This window comes from Ylistrum balloti, unplaced genomic scaffold, assembly GCF_031769215.1.
Source record: "Ylistrum balloti isolate Yb309-2 unplaced genomic scaffold, AGI_CSIRO_Ybal_v1 Utg370920, whole genome shotgun sequence".
Classification (NCBI taxonomy): Eukaryota; Metazoa; Mollusca; class Bivalvia; order Pectinida; family Pectinidae; genus Ylistrum; species Ylistrum balloti.
Window position 1 is genome coordinate 179,636 of NW_026782521.1, and position 18,102 is coordinate 197,737.

The following is an 18,102-nucleotide window of genomic DNA, read 5'->3' on the forward strand; positions in this document are numbered from 1 at the left end:
GATCCAGCAGTCCAGATGATCATGGAGGAGGACGATGAAAATATAGAGATCGACGTCCTCAGTGTTACGCCAGAGAAAAGTGGCGATGCTAACACAAAATTTAATACAAAGGATGTATCACTAGTGACAACACAACTCAACTTTCAGGAGAAATACAATCGTAATGATTCCAAATCCAAGGATAAGAAATCTTCAATTTCTAAAAGCAGCAAAAAGGAAACCAAATCTGAATCTAAGTCAAGTGGTGGTAGTAGTAGTAGTCAGAGTAAACCGCCAAAATATAGTCGCTCTTCCTCTAAGGAAAAGTCCTCAAAGAAAAATCGTGCTATGAAACATAATGAAGACAAAGACGTGAAGGAACATAAGGTGAACGAGGCACCAGCCCCGCCACCCATCGCTGTGGTAGCACCCATGAAACCATATGAAAAAATGAATAATAGCAATACAACTTTTGACAAGAATAGTATGAATGAGATTTTAGAGGAGTTCGGGAGAGGTGATACACTGCTGTCTCCTTTACCAACTGTGCCAGAAAAACCTAAGATAGTCCCATCTCCGGAGAAGGAAAAGGAGAAATCAAAGATTCTGGATGCACTTTCCTATAAGGATGGCCGGCCTAGTATTGTCGTAAGGCTAGATTGGGCATTAGTGAGCCACTTTATAGAAGCAAGGAAAAAATCGGACAGTGTTGGTAAGAGAAAGCCTAGCTCAGATATACCCATCAGTAGTAGTGAATCAAGAAAACCTCGCTTAGATTCAGAGAGTGATATAAATAAGGAATTGATTGATGACGAGATGATTCTTGGTACACCGGAGAGTAAAATGGACTCTTCCTTCTCCTCACATCAGTCCTCTAACAGTGTTGCAAACAGTCACCGTAAACCTCACAAAAAACGCAAGTCGGAGGCAGACCACGGGGATGTGTTAGCAGGTAGCAGCAAACGTCAAAAAGGCAGCAGCCATAGGTCTAGTCACCACAAAAAGACTAATCAGGACTCCAGTCAAAAGGAGTAAGTGTTTCTGTGGCAATTGTGTGTCTGATTCTGGGGATTACATATTTCTAATGAGAAAGAAAATATTAATTTTGATGTTTGGTAAGTATGATTGTGCTGTCTTACTGGATGATCTCCCCTTGGCTCTATTCTAAGATGGCAGCACCAACCTGCAGTAACAAGATCATTTGAACTTAATATCGGAGTTGCCGAAACTTCAAAAGTCTTAGCTGTGTTTTTTATTTTGGATAAACCAAAGATTGGTACTAAATTTTTGAGTGGATTAGGTTAAACTTCCTTTATCGATCTAAATCAATGTGGTCAAGTTTTAAAAATTTGTTGGAGACATCTAATACACTTCATAGAATCAAATTCTGTCGAGTCTCTTTGGTGATGCAAGTCTGTGGGGAGATAACTCTGGTAATTAATTTTCTTTCAGGAGGAGAAGTCACACGGACGATCATGAATGGGACAGGAAACATCCAACCAGGTCAAGATCAAATAGCGGGGAATGTCGCTCTAGTGAATCTAGTCATAATGCCAATACCAATATCTCACACCGAAAGTCTCAGCCAGTCGAGGATGCTAGCAAGTCGGACTTTGATGACAAGGTGAGATGTTCATTGTAACTTTTAAGGACAGGAATGTCAATATTGCTAGACAAATGAAGATGTGACACCTAAGTGAACATCTCAATACACAGACAGAACAAACTCTGATGTGAACATCTCAATACACAGACAGAACAAACTCTGATGTGAACATCTCAATACACAGACAGAACAAACTCTGATGTGAACAACATCTCAATACACAGACAGAACAAACTCTGGTGTGAACATCTCAATACACAGACAGATCAAACTCTGGTGTGTACATCTCAATACACAGACAGAACAAGCTCTGGTGTGAACATCTCAATACACAGACAGATCAAACTCTGGTGTGTACATCTCAATACACAGACAGATCAAACTCTGGTGTGTACATCTCAATACACAGACAGATCAAACTCTGGTGTGAACATCTCAATACACAGACAGAACAAACTCTGGTGTGAACATCTCAATACACAGACAGATCAAACTCTGGTGTGTACATCTCAATACACAGACAGATCAAACTCTGGTGTGTACATCTCAATACACAGACAGATCAAACTCTGGTGTGAACATCTCAATACACAGACAGAACAAGCTCTGGTGTGAACATCTCAATACACAGACAGAACAAGCTCTGGTGTGAACATCTCAATACACAGACAGATCAAACTCTGGTGTGTACATCTCAATACACAGACAGATCAAACTCTGGTGTGTACATCTCAATACACAGACAGATCAAACTCTGGTGTGAACATCTCAATACACAGACAGAACAAACTCTGGTGTGAACATCTCAATACACAGACAGATCAAACTCTGGTGTGAACATCTCAATACACAGACAGACCAAACTCTGGTGTGTACATCTCAATACACAGACAGAACAAACTCTGGTGTGAACATCTCAATACACAGACAGAACAAACTCTGGTGTGAACATCTCAATACACAGACAGAACAAATTGGGATGTGAACAACATCTCAATACACAGACAGAACAAACTCTGGTGTGAACATCTTTGTTTCCTGTCATTCATTTTGGTTTTAACCCAGTCAACCAATTAGGTTATAGGCAGATGACTTATTGTTAGATATCAATTTGTACCTTTTGGTCTTTTGTGTTTTTTATTCTGCATCTATGTAAGTGTTGTTGTATCTGACTACAGAACTGTAAGAGGGCTGATATTGTTGTGTACAAGTGCTCCCCACCTACTTAGACCTGTAATGTATAAAGTCAATCCCTTGTTCATCACCATTATATCTTGCAATTGATAGATTGATGTTGTTGAGGCTGAGAGTTCAGATTTAGATGTCTAAAGCCTGGTTATTTTTATCTATAAGTACTTGCAATACTTTAATCTAGAATATTTTACAAAATAATTAGATGCTTTTAACTAAGATTACTTTTCAAGAAAAGATCCTATGAAATAGGACATTGCTCACAAAATTACATTTTGGAAATGTATTTAAATACGGGTTGGGTTAAGCTGATTAAGATAGACAATTGTATCCTTATGGTTGAATATAGCTGACACATTCAAGTACCTCAATAAATATACTTCCGTTCGTAATCTATATATGGAAAAGTATTTTAGATCTGATTCAGCAGAAGTGATAATGAAAAGACTTTTCCCCCTATTTATATATATTCTCACACACACATTGAGGGGACTTTTTCTGTGCATATATAACATTGTAAACTCATTTGTTATTTTTTGTGAAGAAATATGCATTTTCACTTCATGCTGGTTTGTTGATTTATGTGGCGCATTATACGATGAACCCAGACTTAATTAGGCATGGTAGAATAAATGGAAAACTGTGTAGTAAAGTTCTGTTACATCCAGCCCTTTGAGTGTACTTTGAGTCATTTGATACTTGTGTATGGAGAAGTTTCAGAAAGGTCTCAACTGACCCAGAAAAAAGAAACCTACTGCCAAAGTCTGACACACAGTAACACTATATCAATAAAAAGATCAGTGTTGTACTGTAGAGAAAACTAGTCCATAAAATACTTGTCAAGTTGATTGTAAATATGGTGATCAGACATCTAATTTTTATCCTTTAATCTTGTTAGCTGCAAAGGACTGCAGGCATCAAATGGATTACTCTAATTCCTTCATCAAAGCAGTGTTCTCACATTGGTCTGTTGAATACAAACCCCCTGGTAATGTCAGAGGAAGTATTTTCAGATATTTTTTTTGTAAACAGGGAAACTGGCAGTAATAAAAAAAATTGATGATATAGAAATGTGATTGATCTGTTATATTTCATGTCAGCAGAAATGAAAATCCAAATCACATTTCAACTTGGTTATTTGTTCCAGACATCCTGTTAAGAAACTTAAGGGGGAGAAATCTTTTAACAGAAAAAAATTAATGCCAAAATGTCTAGAATAGATACAGACTCCCTTCTGGAGACTTTAACATTAAAAATCACAGCAGGATTTCTGCTTAAATTTTGATAGCATTAGTAGCTATACACACAAAAGACTAGTTTGGTATTGATTGCGACTTGACATTGGGTAAATGGGTGATTGCTCAGGGGTTGAGATGAAGCCGCCTGGCCTACAATAATGGGAGCAGAAGTAGAGTGAACTCAGCCACACTAGGGATAATTCTGTAATTGATTGTCTTGTTGGTTGGGGATGCTGAGAGATGAGGCCTGTGGAGAGTGTGGTGTCTACCACCACCGGAAATTTGCATGGTGTGGCCTTAAGGGATCAATATTTTAGCCCTGTAGACATGTTTCTGATTAATATGACAACTATACTGCCGAAGGAAACATTATCCTTACATACCTGCCCAGATATCTAACTTGTAAGCTAGCTCAGTTTTATTCCTTGCCTTATTCCTCAGCTTCTTTTCAAATTTTTATTTGGTACACCTAAAATCATGTGGTGTTAGTTTCAGGAAATCTTAGGGATTTGATATAGGAACAGGTTACCTAGCATCATATTGTAATGAAAAGAATGACTTAAAAAATCTAAAAATAATATTTATTTAAAGGTTTGAGGATGGTGGTACCGCATGTTCTTGAAATAATTCATTTTCACAATCTTACTCTGATAAAGCTGCATGTTTTTATTCCACAGTAACGCACTAGTTAATTCCCATAGCTCCTTAACGGAACTACATTGTATGCCTCCATCATATTCACACCGGATGTTTTGTTAATTCAGGACATGTATTCTGTGCTTACAAGAAGAATCAGTATTCTTTGGTGTGAAATCTTGTGATTTTACAAGGGGGAAATTGAAAATGATAGAATTTGCCTTTGGGAAATATAATTCTGTCAAATGTTAATTCAATATAAAAGATTGGTTACATTAATCATCTCCACACTCAATCGATAAGAGTTTAGATTGATTCAGTAAGGTGAAAAGATTATCAGTTTAAGATAGTAGATTTTCTGTAGGATTGAGACCAAGTGTTATACTGTCAAATCAGTGTTGTTTGGGTGAAGATAAGCAACATTTGTGAATGAAATCGAATTACAGAAAAGATTTTTTTTTTTATATTAATAAAATTAAATCTGTAAATGAATCAATTTCTTTTCCAGTTACAATGGTGTCTTGACCTGGATTGAGTTTTTCCCATTTAAATTTTTCTCATTTACTTGAGAAAATTGTAAAACATTTCAATATACCTACAATGTACTTTTCTTGTATAGCACAGTTATAATCTATGTAAACTAATGTTTATTCCATCAAAGGAAAACTTGTGATAAAAAACTGGACACAAAAAAAATTCCTGTTATTGTTTCGCACTTGGTAATACATAATAAGTAAATGAATATATTCCTATTTAAAATTTTTTATCTTTTGGTGATTATCACCACTAGTGAAATGCTTTATCAACAGTCCGTCAGTCTGCAATAATCTTTTAACAAGCGTTAATTCGGGTGTTGACTAAGCTGTAGTGAGCATTCCCCCTCACACCCTGCCCCTCCAATCCCACCCCCACCTCACCGCCAATCATTTGATAGTGAATTCTACTAACTTTGAGAGGGGCGTGTATCCACCCATTACACCAGTAATTACATATGCAAGACACATAGTGTCAGTATATAGCTGTTTATTGAATTAGGCAGTTAAAGATGTGCCAGTCTAGCCAACTCAGAGTTGTCTTCTATTGGTCATCATGGTTTGTTTGTGCAGATATAGATACACCATCACATTATCTGCACTGTTGTAGTACATAACAACATTGTTATTTTCTTAAATGTTAGACAGGAAAAAAATCTTTTCAGCATGTTCAATTTTATATAAAAATATTAAAGATAATGTAATAATTGAACTTTTTTGAGTAAGGTGATCATCACTTCTGTCATATTAGCGAGGAAATAGCGTGTCAGTGATTATCTAGGCTTCATCCATCTAACTGTAAAAGTAACAGTTGTCTCTTTACACTTGACCACTATCCCCTAAGGCTTCTTAGAATGGTTTCCTTGGTGTGATTGATCCAGTAACAGACTAACCCTGTCTTCTGACAATTTGACCTACAAAAACACCCACCAAAAGGGGTCAGTTCTGTGACAGGTCTTCCCTGCTCCAGGGCAGTGTCTATCTCATATACAGTGCCTCTAGCTGCTATCCTGTCTTGCAACATAACATTTCCACAGGTATTTAATGACAGGAAACCATATCAACCTTATGCTCATTTTTCAGAGCAATTTTATACTTTTTATCAAACAGGAGAGTTTACTACTAATATCTTGAACATTGATGCATAAAAGCTATTGAATTGTTTTTTAAATGTTATTGTTGAAAATGTTCACTTTATTGGGCAGCATGAAACAATGGCTCTCAGCTTTTGTCTGTAACAGTTGTTTCATTAACATGACAGAATGACCCAAATAGATGTTCAATTTAGTCAAAGACATAACTGAAGATTGCAACAGTGGTTCTAATTTTTTGTTTATATTTTGACTGGCAACAATAATTGATGGAGAAAATGAGCCTTAGCTAGGAGTTATCACTTCAGTTCTAATTAGAAGAGTTTAACATGCATGGGTACTGTCCTGTTGATTTTGAGATTTAATCTTGCATAGAAGAGTTCAGTATAGGTGATGACGTGGTCCTTAGCTGATCTCGCAGTGGGCTATAATCTGAAACCCAGTTGTCTGTATTGTGCATCTCTGTCATTAAGTAAAACACACCGTAACTGGTGCTAGACATTTCAGTGCTGTTTTGGCAGAACAGCATGAAGTTACACCGAGTGTGCAAAGCATTTTGTAGGGTTAATATTGGTCCTTTGGGAGCATTGTCTCGCTGTAAAGCTCCAATTCTGTTTTATTGTCAGTGTTTCTCATTGTTAGACTTTCATGTCTCCCAATATCTTCATGCTGTTAATGCATTAGTGGAGGGGCCGTAAAAGTCTCACCATTCCAACATATATTTCTTTAATAGATTTTCATATTCATTTTATCTATTCAAGGGAACACAAATGATTTCCTTGAGCCACATAGGGAAACCCTTTACATATAGGTCTTCACATAGTAATAGCTGTGTTTATAACTTGTCCACACATCGTACAAAATCATGAATACTTTTTATAGCAGGCATGTCTTGTCTGGGAACTTTCAAGTGACAAAAATATCTGCAGTAATGTTTTGGTTTCTAAGTGATGACCAATGTAGCACATGAATTCAACAGTGAGCAATTATGTCATATTACTCACAAGTAGACCATATAAGTTCTTCATTGTTGGTGGTATTGATGATACATTAAAACGTTACCAGATTGTATAGGTCAATTTCTGTTTGATTTCAACATGTTGAAAAGAAAAAAAAAAACTAATAAATGATATGTTCACACAGTTTTAGCACAAATAAGAAATTTCCTTTCCTTTATCATAACCTATTTTGAAGCAAAATTTGAAACAAAATTTGAAACAAGAGAAAAAATATATTGACATGTTTAAGTTGGAGAGAATCTATTATACATATATATTATACCTTTATTTTACTGTATATTGATGTAATGTTAAATGATGTGCTTTAGGAGGATCAGATGAGTGTGCCCCCTGGTGGTGAGGGACAGCTGTCGTCTGTGGAAACCTTGTACACCATCAACCGTGAAGGTGATGGAGACGTGCCTACTCATCCACGACGCCTTGAAGATAGGTAGGTCATTGGATGGATGTGATTGATCTCTTGGTACCACAGGGATTGTTGTTGGCTCAATATTTCTCATAGGGTTTCTTGCTCTCCATTCAATGTAGTTTTGATATGTACAAGTGTATAACTGAATTAGTTTAACATCTTAAATAAATCATTAGAATTATTGATTTCACTGACAAAAATGTAATAAATGATTGTAATATAGGTAATGTGTGATTATTGAAGAAATCTCATATCATCATTAGTGATATTTTTCCAGTGATGATATTACTTTCATAGTTTTTGCCAACCACAGCATTGCTTTCTAGTCACTGCACTGCAATTCAACAGTTTTCCTGTTTGGATACAAATGAAACTTAGAATGAATCAGTTGGTTTCCATCAAATAAATCATGAATTTTGGGTACATTTCTGATCCTGTCAAAAGTTTGTAATTCTCCTCCGATAATGACATAACATGGAAGAATAAGTAATTCTCACCAGATTATGACATAAAATGGAGTAATATCATGTGAAGCAGCCTATACAAATGATGCCTTGTCAAAGGTCAAACTAACTGACGTCGAAGAACATGCTAATATTTTCTGCTCTTTTGTTTTAGTTCCACCCCACCCTTTTATTTTTCCGTTGAAATTCAGTAAAACTTTAATGATTTTCCATTAAGTATCATATTTTGTAAGTTTTAAGTAAGTAATTAAGTAGTCAAATACTAATAAAGCTAGGTTTATTAGCCCACCATCATCAGATGTTAGGCTATTCAAATCGCCCAACAGCAGTGGTCCATCCGCCTTTAAACAAATTTTGTTATGGCTAGTTCTTGAGGAATCCGAGATGAATCTTACTCAAAATTCATATGTAGGTTCCCCTTTGTTGCTAATTATGCCTGTTGGATTTTATGACTGATCAGAAAAACAAAATGGCCGAGAAGAGGCCATGTTGAATTCCAAGTATGTAAGTTTGTTAATGATATTTCTTGAGAAGTACTGATGGATCTTTCTCAAATTTTATATGCAGTTTCCCCTTGATCCCTATTTGTACGGTTTGATTTTGGAACCGATCAGAAAAACTAATTACTGAAAGGTAACCATCTTTTATATGGCAGTAAAAGATAATTATCTTTTTCTGCAAAGGAATGTTCAAATTTTGTATCATTAAGAGGAGAAGAGAGAAAAGAAGGGAAAAGATTCAACTTTTAAAGAACAGATAAAGATCAAACAATGGTAGGCAACATGATCCCTTTGGGATCTTTTGTGAAGGAAATAGACAGATTTCTTGAATATTGAACTGTTTTGGATCCCTGATATCAAATAGAGAATTTAATTGCCTGTTGTCTTTAAGTCACCATCTTCTTGTTGTCAGTCAGGAGAACTAAAACAAAGCACTTCCATTATGTTACATTCTACATAAGTATAACACACAGCCACAGGGCTGGGAAAGATGTATAAAAAAATGAATGGAGTGTAGCCCAGACCCGTGAAAGAGATTGTGGTCTGACCTGATAACATAGTACATGTATAATGCTACTCAGTTATCATTAGGCAGTAATTGGGCCGTGAATACAATTTACACATCTCGGCATCTTCACAGTAAAATATCTTGACTTCTCTGGCAGTTAGCCCATGTATAGTAATAAGCCCACCCACAGCAATTGCAGATTCAGATGAAATGCCAACAAATGTTGTGTGACAGTCCTGCAATGAACCCTACTTTCAGTCATAGATGATTTGTTGGCCTTCTGGGCTTAAAACCAATTAAATATGATATATGTATAATGAATGAATTAAACTATGATCTAACACTGTACATGTGTTAAGTATAATAAAGCTACCAGTTTGATATTGATACAGCGAGACAAGGCGTAGAAACAGGTTGAGTCAAGAAGACGGAAAAGCTGTAACAAACCAACCAGCCAACCAATATTGATAAATTAGAGACAATTTTGTTTCAACTTTGATTAAGGCCATTATTTTTACCAGCAGGTTGGATCCAGCAGATGTGTACCTCAGCAGAGCCAAGGAACTCAAACATGATGCTGACAATCTGGTTTGTAGCCAAATTTATTTTACAAAATATGAATCTAGCATTAATATGTCTTTTTGAAAGTTGCAAGAATTTTGGATTACCGAATTCAGTTACGGGCATCTTTTGAAGTTCTGATGTAAAATTTTTGTGGAGATTGATTTTAAATGTCTTTTTTTGCACAATTTGTTGAATAATCATTTCTTTTTGAAAAAAAAGTTTGAGATCAGTAACAGCAATTACTTAAGCAATATTTAATGTCATAAGTGATTTTTGAAGAAATCATCTCCTTTTTTGTCATAATAAAAAACTTTTTTAAAACTCTTTGCATTGAAGTAGACTTAAAGTTAGACTTATGGAAGTATTTTACATTTTGCTGACATTTGACGTTTGCTTTGAGCAGACAGATAAGCTGGCTAAATCTCTCATGTATACGGAGGCAGTGCTGTCCTTTATCCAGTGTGGCTATGCCATGGAACATGACCGTTTGTCGGATGTGTTCAGAATGTACCGCGACACCTTTAAACTCATCACGTGAGTAGTTGTACTTGGGGTTGGGGAGTTTGACTGTTTTGTTTTTTAGAAAGAAAAATTCAGTCGTGAAGCCAAAATTTTATTTACATTGCAATAACAGCCTGGATGTAAGTAGTTTAAAGAGACCTAAAGCAGTATTTGTTAAAAAGGATCAGATTAAAGTGCTCTGCAACTTAGCTGTGTCAAAGTGAGGTGATCAGGGCCTAGCAGCTTAAGAATGATCTCTGGAGGAAGCAAGAGTATGTTCCTGCTAGGTATGGCTTCATTTCCAATCAGACCAGCAGACACATTGTCTTTTAGGGACCCGATGCTCTGCTCCTAATGAAATTGCAGACCTATAACTGACTTTATACAAGCTATTAAGTACCCAGATCCTCGATTTGTAGGCTGTGCCAGGGAAAATCAATGCTGGCGGCTTATGATCAATTAAAAGTCGGGCAGCAAAGCGAGTAATCGCCTATTAGATTGTAGCAGCAGGAGGTTTCAAGTACAATGAATACATTTTAGTTCTAAAAAAATTACTGCAGAGCAATTTTCCAAGTGCATTGTATAATCGTTTGTAACAGTTATGTTGTATCTAGCAGGAAGAAATTTCTGACAACATTGTTGACCTACAATTAATCTCTCCTCTCTCTTGTTTCAGGCATATATGTAGGTTTAGAAGCACCAACGACAACTCCATGTCAGAAAAAGAGAAAAAACTAGCAGTATTAAGGTACCTGTCCTTGTCCGTATCCCAGCATCATTAAATACATTTGCTAATACCAGAACCCTGAGTACGGAGCGTTGATTTGTGTTTGTACTGAGTTTCCTAAATTATTGATCTGTTACCATTGTTTCTGTACTAACCAACTAAGTAACCTACTACAACTCCAAGGAAAACAAATTAGTCGACAAATACTTTTCTTGTGTTGATATGTTGTCATGGTGATTGTTTTGATAATATCAAAAATTGAGGTCAATGGATATGGTAGCATGCAGCTGAATTACATAGTTGTTCGGTGATGTGCAAAAGGCTGCTAATCAGTGAATCAAGGTGTATACTATATATCTTAGTCTGGAAAATATATCCAATTTCTCGTGAACTTGATGCATTAAAACTGAAATGTTGCTCCGATCCTGACTTTGAAACAAAAGAATTCCAAATGGCTTGAATATCTATTTCACTGAATTCAAAGGAAATCTTTCAAAATGGAAGTTTATTTCTCCATTTTGTCAAAATCCATTATAAGTGCTTTTTTAAGAGCTGACTAGTATTTACATGTGATGCAATATGTTAAGATTTTATATTTAATTTACACACCTTATTTTTTCTTAATTCTGATTGCTGAGAACTTAATTGTTTTTCTTGATATGGTTTTTTAAAGAGCTAACTAACTAGTATTTACACGTGATGCGATATCCAAAAATTCTGTGTTTTACAATTTGTTTTTCCTGTTTTGTTTGTTTATATTTCAAATACAATATATACATGTGTTTGATTTTCTTTACAGTTTTAGAATCCAGTCATTGTTATGCCAAAAGTTATTCAAGTTAAAAAAGTCAGAAGCGCTCAAATTCAAAAGGGTCATAGAAGAACACAATAAGGTAGGAGTTGGAGATCTAAGGGAAGTAACTCTTTACAACTGCATCTTGCTTTGTGATTTAAGGGAGGTAACTTGTTGTTGTTATGGACTTGAGATGATCCCAAATATCCTTTGGATAAATTCTGATTCTATTATAATGCCCATTATATGACATTTATATAGGTTGCTTTTGAATGTATCTATTTTTTTCTGAGTTTCATCATTCTTCAATTTTTAGGTGGCATCCAAACCACCACCAGCACCCTCACATGCTCCATCTCCCCATCAGACCAGCTGGCCACGCACCACTGGCACACCTTCACCTATGTCCCCCACTCCATCACCTTCTGGTAGTGTTGGCTCGAATGGTTCTCTGGTAAGTGCAGCAAATATGAAAAAAACTGTCTGCAGTTGATATGAACTTAACGCTATATTTTCTATAAGAAACTACTGTTACAATTCTAGCTACCATTTTGTTTCCTGTGCCAAGCTCTGATGATCTTTGACTGAAGTAGAGGATGTGATCACATTAGTTAGATAGTAAATGTTTGAATTTTTGCTGAATTAAAAGGATATGTTTGGGGTCATTATTACCACGTAAAGTTCTATAGTCAAATGGATCCTGTACAATACAAATTATCTTTGTGATGGTTACATTACTTGTGTGTTTGTGTATAGGGTAGCTGCAATGAAGTAACACCCTCCAAGCTAGGCGGAGGAGTCGTGGCCCTTAATGCCATGTCATCCCCGGGTAGTGTGAGTGTGCCCCACCGCATACATTCCATAACCCAGGAGTACCTTGGTACCGTCAACTACTTGGTAATGGGCCAGGACTTCTGGGACCAGGCCGATGCAGCCATGCACGAGTTCAAGGGTAAAGTCACTGTACACTTGATGTAGCTTATGTTTATTCATAATTTCAACAGTTTGTTTTGCCTTGTACTATTTCCCCTCTCCTTTCTTCATCGATGTTCAAGAGTTAAATACATGCCAGTGTATGGCAAAAAGTAGACATTAACAAAAAAAAAAACCTGATAAATTACAATTGTATGCATTTCCTTTTCTAATGGTATGGTTAGAATTGTAAATTTTTAATTCCTTTTCATTGTGTGACTTCTTATACCTTGTAAAATTGTTACTTAAGATACGTCAGATTCCGTATGTTTGGCTTTTTATTGGGAAATCATTCAGAGAGTGTTATGATGATTTTTGTGTCAATGTTGACAGATTGGTTTGCTGAATTGGATGAGCAGTGTGGAACCCTAACCCTGAACAGCAGTATAGCAGATCTTGTGTTGTATGTGCAGACAGGTCTCCAACGACTCAAAGATAGGCTCAAAGACACATGACATAGGCAGCCAATCAGGACTAAAGGGGCAGGCCAGCAAAGTGTCACTCTGCCTGCTAAGAGCAATGTATAGACTGCAAATGTGGAATGGACAGACTTAAAATGACAATAGCCCTTCCTATCATCAAAGTGTTCAAACTGGGGTGACAAAAGTGCTCCTGATTGTAATAGGTGCTGATGTTTATGTAAATCACTTATATGATTAGTGCTTGGTGATAACCACGAAGTCAATTTAATAACTCATGAAGGAGTCTGCTATTGGATGGTGCTGTGCATAGGACTTGAATAGCTAGGACAAAGGTGCTGGGAAGGTTTCTTAGTGGATGGTGCTGAATCAGGGTTTGAAATCCTAGGGTTCCTGATGAAGGATGAGAAGTAGCTGTCTAACCTCCCTTTCTGATCAGTGAACAAGTCAATATTCAGTCATGCTGGGATGTGAAGGTTGGTAAGCAGCATCACTGCTAAAAGGACTTCTCCTGAGGTTTTGGAAGACAGTCATCCTTTTCACCTTCCTCTGTGTACAGAAGACCAGACAGTCTGCCTGGTCATTTGTGCTCTATCTGGACTGATCTGGTTTTAACCCTGTAGTGGTGACATGGTAGTTGCTCACACAAGTTGGAATCAAAATATATTGCACTGCCTAACACATATCTTGCTCCTCTTGATGCAAATATGAACTGACCATAGCCAGTTGTTGGTTGCCATGGAAACTTTTAAATGTGACTTGTTGTAAATTGTTGCCATGGATATCATGGCGTGTATAACAATGAGGTGGATTTTGGGGTAGAGTTGTGGCAGTCTAGTCGAGGCCACTGACCTCACAAGGGTTGGCCAATCATGTTTGTCGCCTTCCGTTACTTTGTGATATTAAAGTATTGTTAAGTGGAGTTCCTACACCCTTGACACAAGGGAAATAGTGCAAATATTTATAAATTTCCAATAACGGAAAGATTGGAGCTTGTTATAGTTATACACAATATTGCTATTATGTAAAAATTGATTCATGATGGGCGACAAAAAAAAATATTTATAGATATGATGGAGATATGCCATACATATATTTACCTGTGTTTTATGCTAATGGGAGTGATTCCAGTTGTCGAAGCCATATCAAATCACGCATTGAAGTCCTATATGTACTAATTTTTTCATTTACCATTAATTTATTCCCCTTTACATCAAGGTAAGGGAAAGTATTCAGTATTTTTTTGGAGGGAGAAATCATTATCTATACCAAGTCTGGTAGGCAAAAGAATGTCTGACAATGCTTCTCCAATTAATATATATTTTTTGTTGTTGTCATCGTGGAAAATGTCTCTTCCTAGATATCTAGCTTTTTGTCTTCCAACAGCATTCAAACAAACTACATCAGTATAACCAGTCAGCTTTACTGAGCTACTTAATGATGAATTCATAAGTAGTTATATGCCTATTCTACAACCAAGATATTGTGAGCTAGAAGAGAATCGTCTTTCTCCTACCAATCATAAAAGAAATGAATAAAGAGCGACACATGACTCTCACAAAGAATGAAATCTTCAAAATATGTGCGGTAATTTTAACACTTAAGTTATATTAGGAATAGATAAGGTATATAAATAAGTGCTAAAGACTTGAAGATGTTGGTATAGTCCTGTAAGTGTTGAAGGCATTTGTGACCAGTTACAGGTGTATAGTGTGCATGAGTATGTAGGAGATATTTGTTTGACAAATATACTACAACACTTCTGAGATGACAAGTAGTATTGTCTGCCATGAACTTTCCTGTGATCCTTTGTTAGTGTACAGAGCTGAAACAAGATCTGAAAATAGTCATCCTTGTATCACTATGTCTTCTGGTAGAACTATCACAACTCCGTTATTACATTGCAATTTTTTTAGACTCATTTGAGGGGAAAATCTTTTTGTTTGTAATATGAGGATAAAAATTTTAGTTTGCTAAGGAACCATGTTATTGATGTATTAAAAATAAAGAATAATTTACATGTATCTGTAACATCAACCGTGAATTACATAGTGGCTATATACACCAAAGCATCCATGATTTTTTAATTTTCCTTTTTTTGAATAATTCCTGTCAGAATTTCAGTAGTCGATTCAGCAATTCATTTTAGGATATTAGATTTACCAGTGTTTTCAATTTATCAGATTCAGATTGGATATTGTATAACTGTTCATATAAAATTAACTGTTTCACATACTTATATCCAATGATATCCAAAAGAAATATAGGTTTAACCAGCATTCGATAATTCATCTAAATAATTGGTCCTCTATTTATAGTCAAGATTGTCTCATACAGTTTATTTTTATTTTCATGAGATAGTTGTAAATTGGCAGTGTAGAACAAGATGAAATGTGCCAAAATGAAAAATTTAATCTTGAGCAATGTAAGTATAAAGTTCAGTTGGGTCACACTAACTGTGATATTAAAATGTCAGATGTGGTGACTGATACATGCTATGAGGAGACATAGAGAAACAAGGGTGCCTGTCATGAGCGGAGATCTATATGAAGAACAGATTTCTATAGCTTTAATCTATGTGATATGCTTTTTTAACTTATTGAAAAATGAGTATTTTGAGGGAAATGCTTTGTATTTTTGTGGGGGGAAAACATGTCCAGACCTATTTTAGAGAGAAAGGGACCTGCTGAATATACATCTATAAAATGTTTATAATGATATAATGGTGTTGACCTGGATCAGGGAAAAGAAAACTCCTGTATATATCTATATGCTGTCTACAGTTATGACTATGTCATTGTGGAGCTCTAACCTCTTGAGTTTTGTCTTAGATAACTAATATCAAAAGGAATCAAATCACAGTAGGTTTTTCAGTGATCTCAAGTGATTTGTCATATGCTCGGACTGTCATGACAAATCAAAGTGTGGAAAGATAATGAAGGTTTATCTGTTTTTTTGGGTTTTTTTTCTACTCTTTTTCTTTTAAGTGATTTTTCTTTCCCTTAAAAGCTTATATTTACTGTAACGAAAATTACACAAAATGAATTAACTACAGCATGATTTAAAGTGTCTCACTTATCATGGCCTTGTATAAGTAAATGGTAAGTTTGCAGTGATATTTGAGACTCCAATATTAGAGTCTTTGACTCATGTTCTACCAGTGGAACTCGCTCAAATTTTCTAGTATTTGGACTCACCAAAATTTTGGAAATGGTGTTGTGGAAGTGTCAATGAAAAACAAAACCACCAAAATAACTGGTTTGTAGATTAAATTCTCAGCATGATTCAGTGTTTAAAAGACTTTTTCATGAAGATACTGTTGCTCAATATAAGAAACTCCACAAGTTTAACCAAACATCCATATGGAACGGTATCAATCATATTGAATAGAACTCAACCATTCTATATGTATCCCCAGTCCATCACCTGGGTAAAATGTGATAAAATTAAAAACTATTAGGAATGGCAAATTTTTATAATTATGTTGTTTTACTTATTGTACCAAACCTAATGGATTAAGATCAGAAATACAGTGCTTGTATATTCCTCAATTTATTTCCTCTCCAGTTCTGATATCTTGTCATTCCTTTGGTGGGGCAGGAGAATGTTAACTAGCGCATTCCATGTAGGCAACACAAATTTGATTGTACGCTGCTGTTAGCAAAAGCAATACCCTTTAAATTTGTTAGGCATTGCTCTAGGTTTTTCTTTCCCTCTTTTATTGTTGACTTCTTTTCGTCATGTTGTCATAATTTCATGTGATGGCTAGAAATGTCTTGTGTTCACTATCCCATCATTCATTAAACATTACGCAAATACTATTTTTACTTATTCTATCATGTACCTGTTACATGAAAACAATCAGGATGAGAGACAGGCTTGAGGAGGGAATCTGTGACTAGGTATTTGCTTCAAATATGACTACACTGATAAAATATGTAAAAAAAAAAAATGACTTAAAAGTTTCCTTTATCAATAGAGATAGAGGGCCTGTTTTAATTTATGCAGTCAATTTAAATATTTTGTTTTATTGATTTTTTTTTTTTTTTTTTTTTTGAACTAACTTCTATGCCCATTATATACATGAGTTTTGAATTTGAAAAGACATTGTTTTTAAATCTATGTAAACAAAGATTTGCCAGGAGAGAAGAGGCCAAAGACATGCAACTGCAAACAAGACCTTTTCTTGACACGAAGTCCCCATTTGTCATAGTGTTTCTTTCATCTCCATTTTCACCAAGAATGAGTCAAATTGAGATTGAGAAGGTTGGCAGTTATTTGACAATCATTTGACATTAGGTTACCAAAACCCAGTTTGAAAATAATAATTTTGCATACTACTGACCAGCTACGCTGGTTGTATGCTAGCCTATAGAGATTAGAAAAAAAATTACATCAGAAATGCACCAAATCAGGGTACACATGTGTTCTTCATATAGCTGTTGGTCATTTGATGACACATTCCATGATGAAGTCCTTTTTGACCAGATTTCCATGACACATCTTGCCATACTGACGGCTAACAAACATTTCTTGTAAAAGCCTGATAGAATAGTTGATAAGATCAGTGTGAACCGTAGTCTTAATGGTGCAGTGTGACTGATATTATTTGTGTGTGAACTAGGAAAGTTGGTGCTGTGTTTAAAATTAATGTCATCCTATAGAATTTGGAGGATGATGAAAAACATTTTCAGATTCATGGATAAAATCCAAGTCTGATTATGCATATATATGTAGTCAAGCAGTTGTCTCCCTTTTTCAGTCTGTTGAATATTAATGTACTTCTATATAAATGTATTGTAAATAGTCAATTGATCCATGTTTAAGCCTATGAGGCCGCCTCCCCCTCACCCCATCTCTTATACCTTGCTGTACTTCCTCCTGTAATAGACAGTAGTATTAATATCTTCACTTTAGGGTTAACTAATGCCTTCCTTTACAGAGATATTACT

At 35.6% G+C, this 18,102-nt stretch overlaps 1 protein-coding gene across 1 annotated transcript; it reads left to right on the plus strand.

Moving 5' to 3' along the window:
* The first annotated feature begins 9 nt into the window (after window positions 1–9).
* On the plus strand, window positions 10–13,186 carry LOC132559476 (AF4/FMR2 family member 4-like). Its single transcript, XM_060224101.1, has 10 exons — window positions 10–1,010; window positions 1,432–1,603; window positions 7,602–7,723; window positions 9,696–9,762; window positions 10,142–10,272; window positions 10,916–10,987; window positions 11,766–11,859; window positions 12,076–12,213; window positions 12,516–12,711; window positions 13,065–13,186. Exons 1-10 carry the CDS (start codon window positions 16–18, stop codon window positions 13,184–13,186), a joined length of 2,109 nt encoding a protein of 702 aa, XP_060080084.1. The 5' UTR covers window positions 10–15.
* The last annotated feature ends 4,916 nt before the right edge of the window (window positions 13,187–18,102 follow it).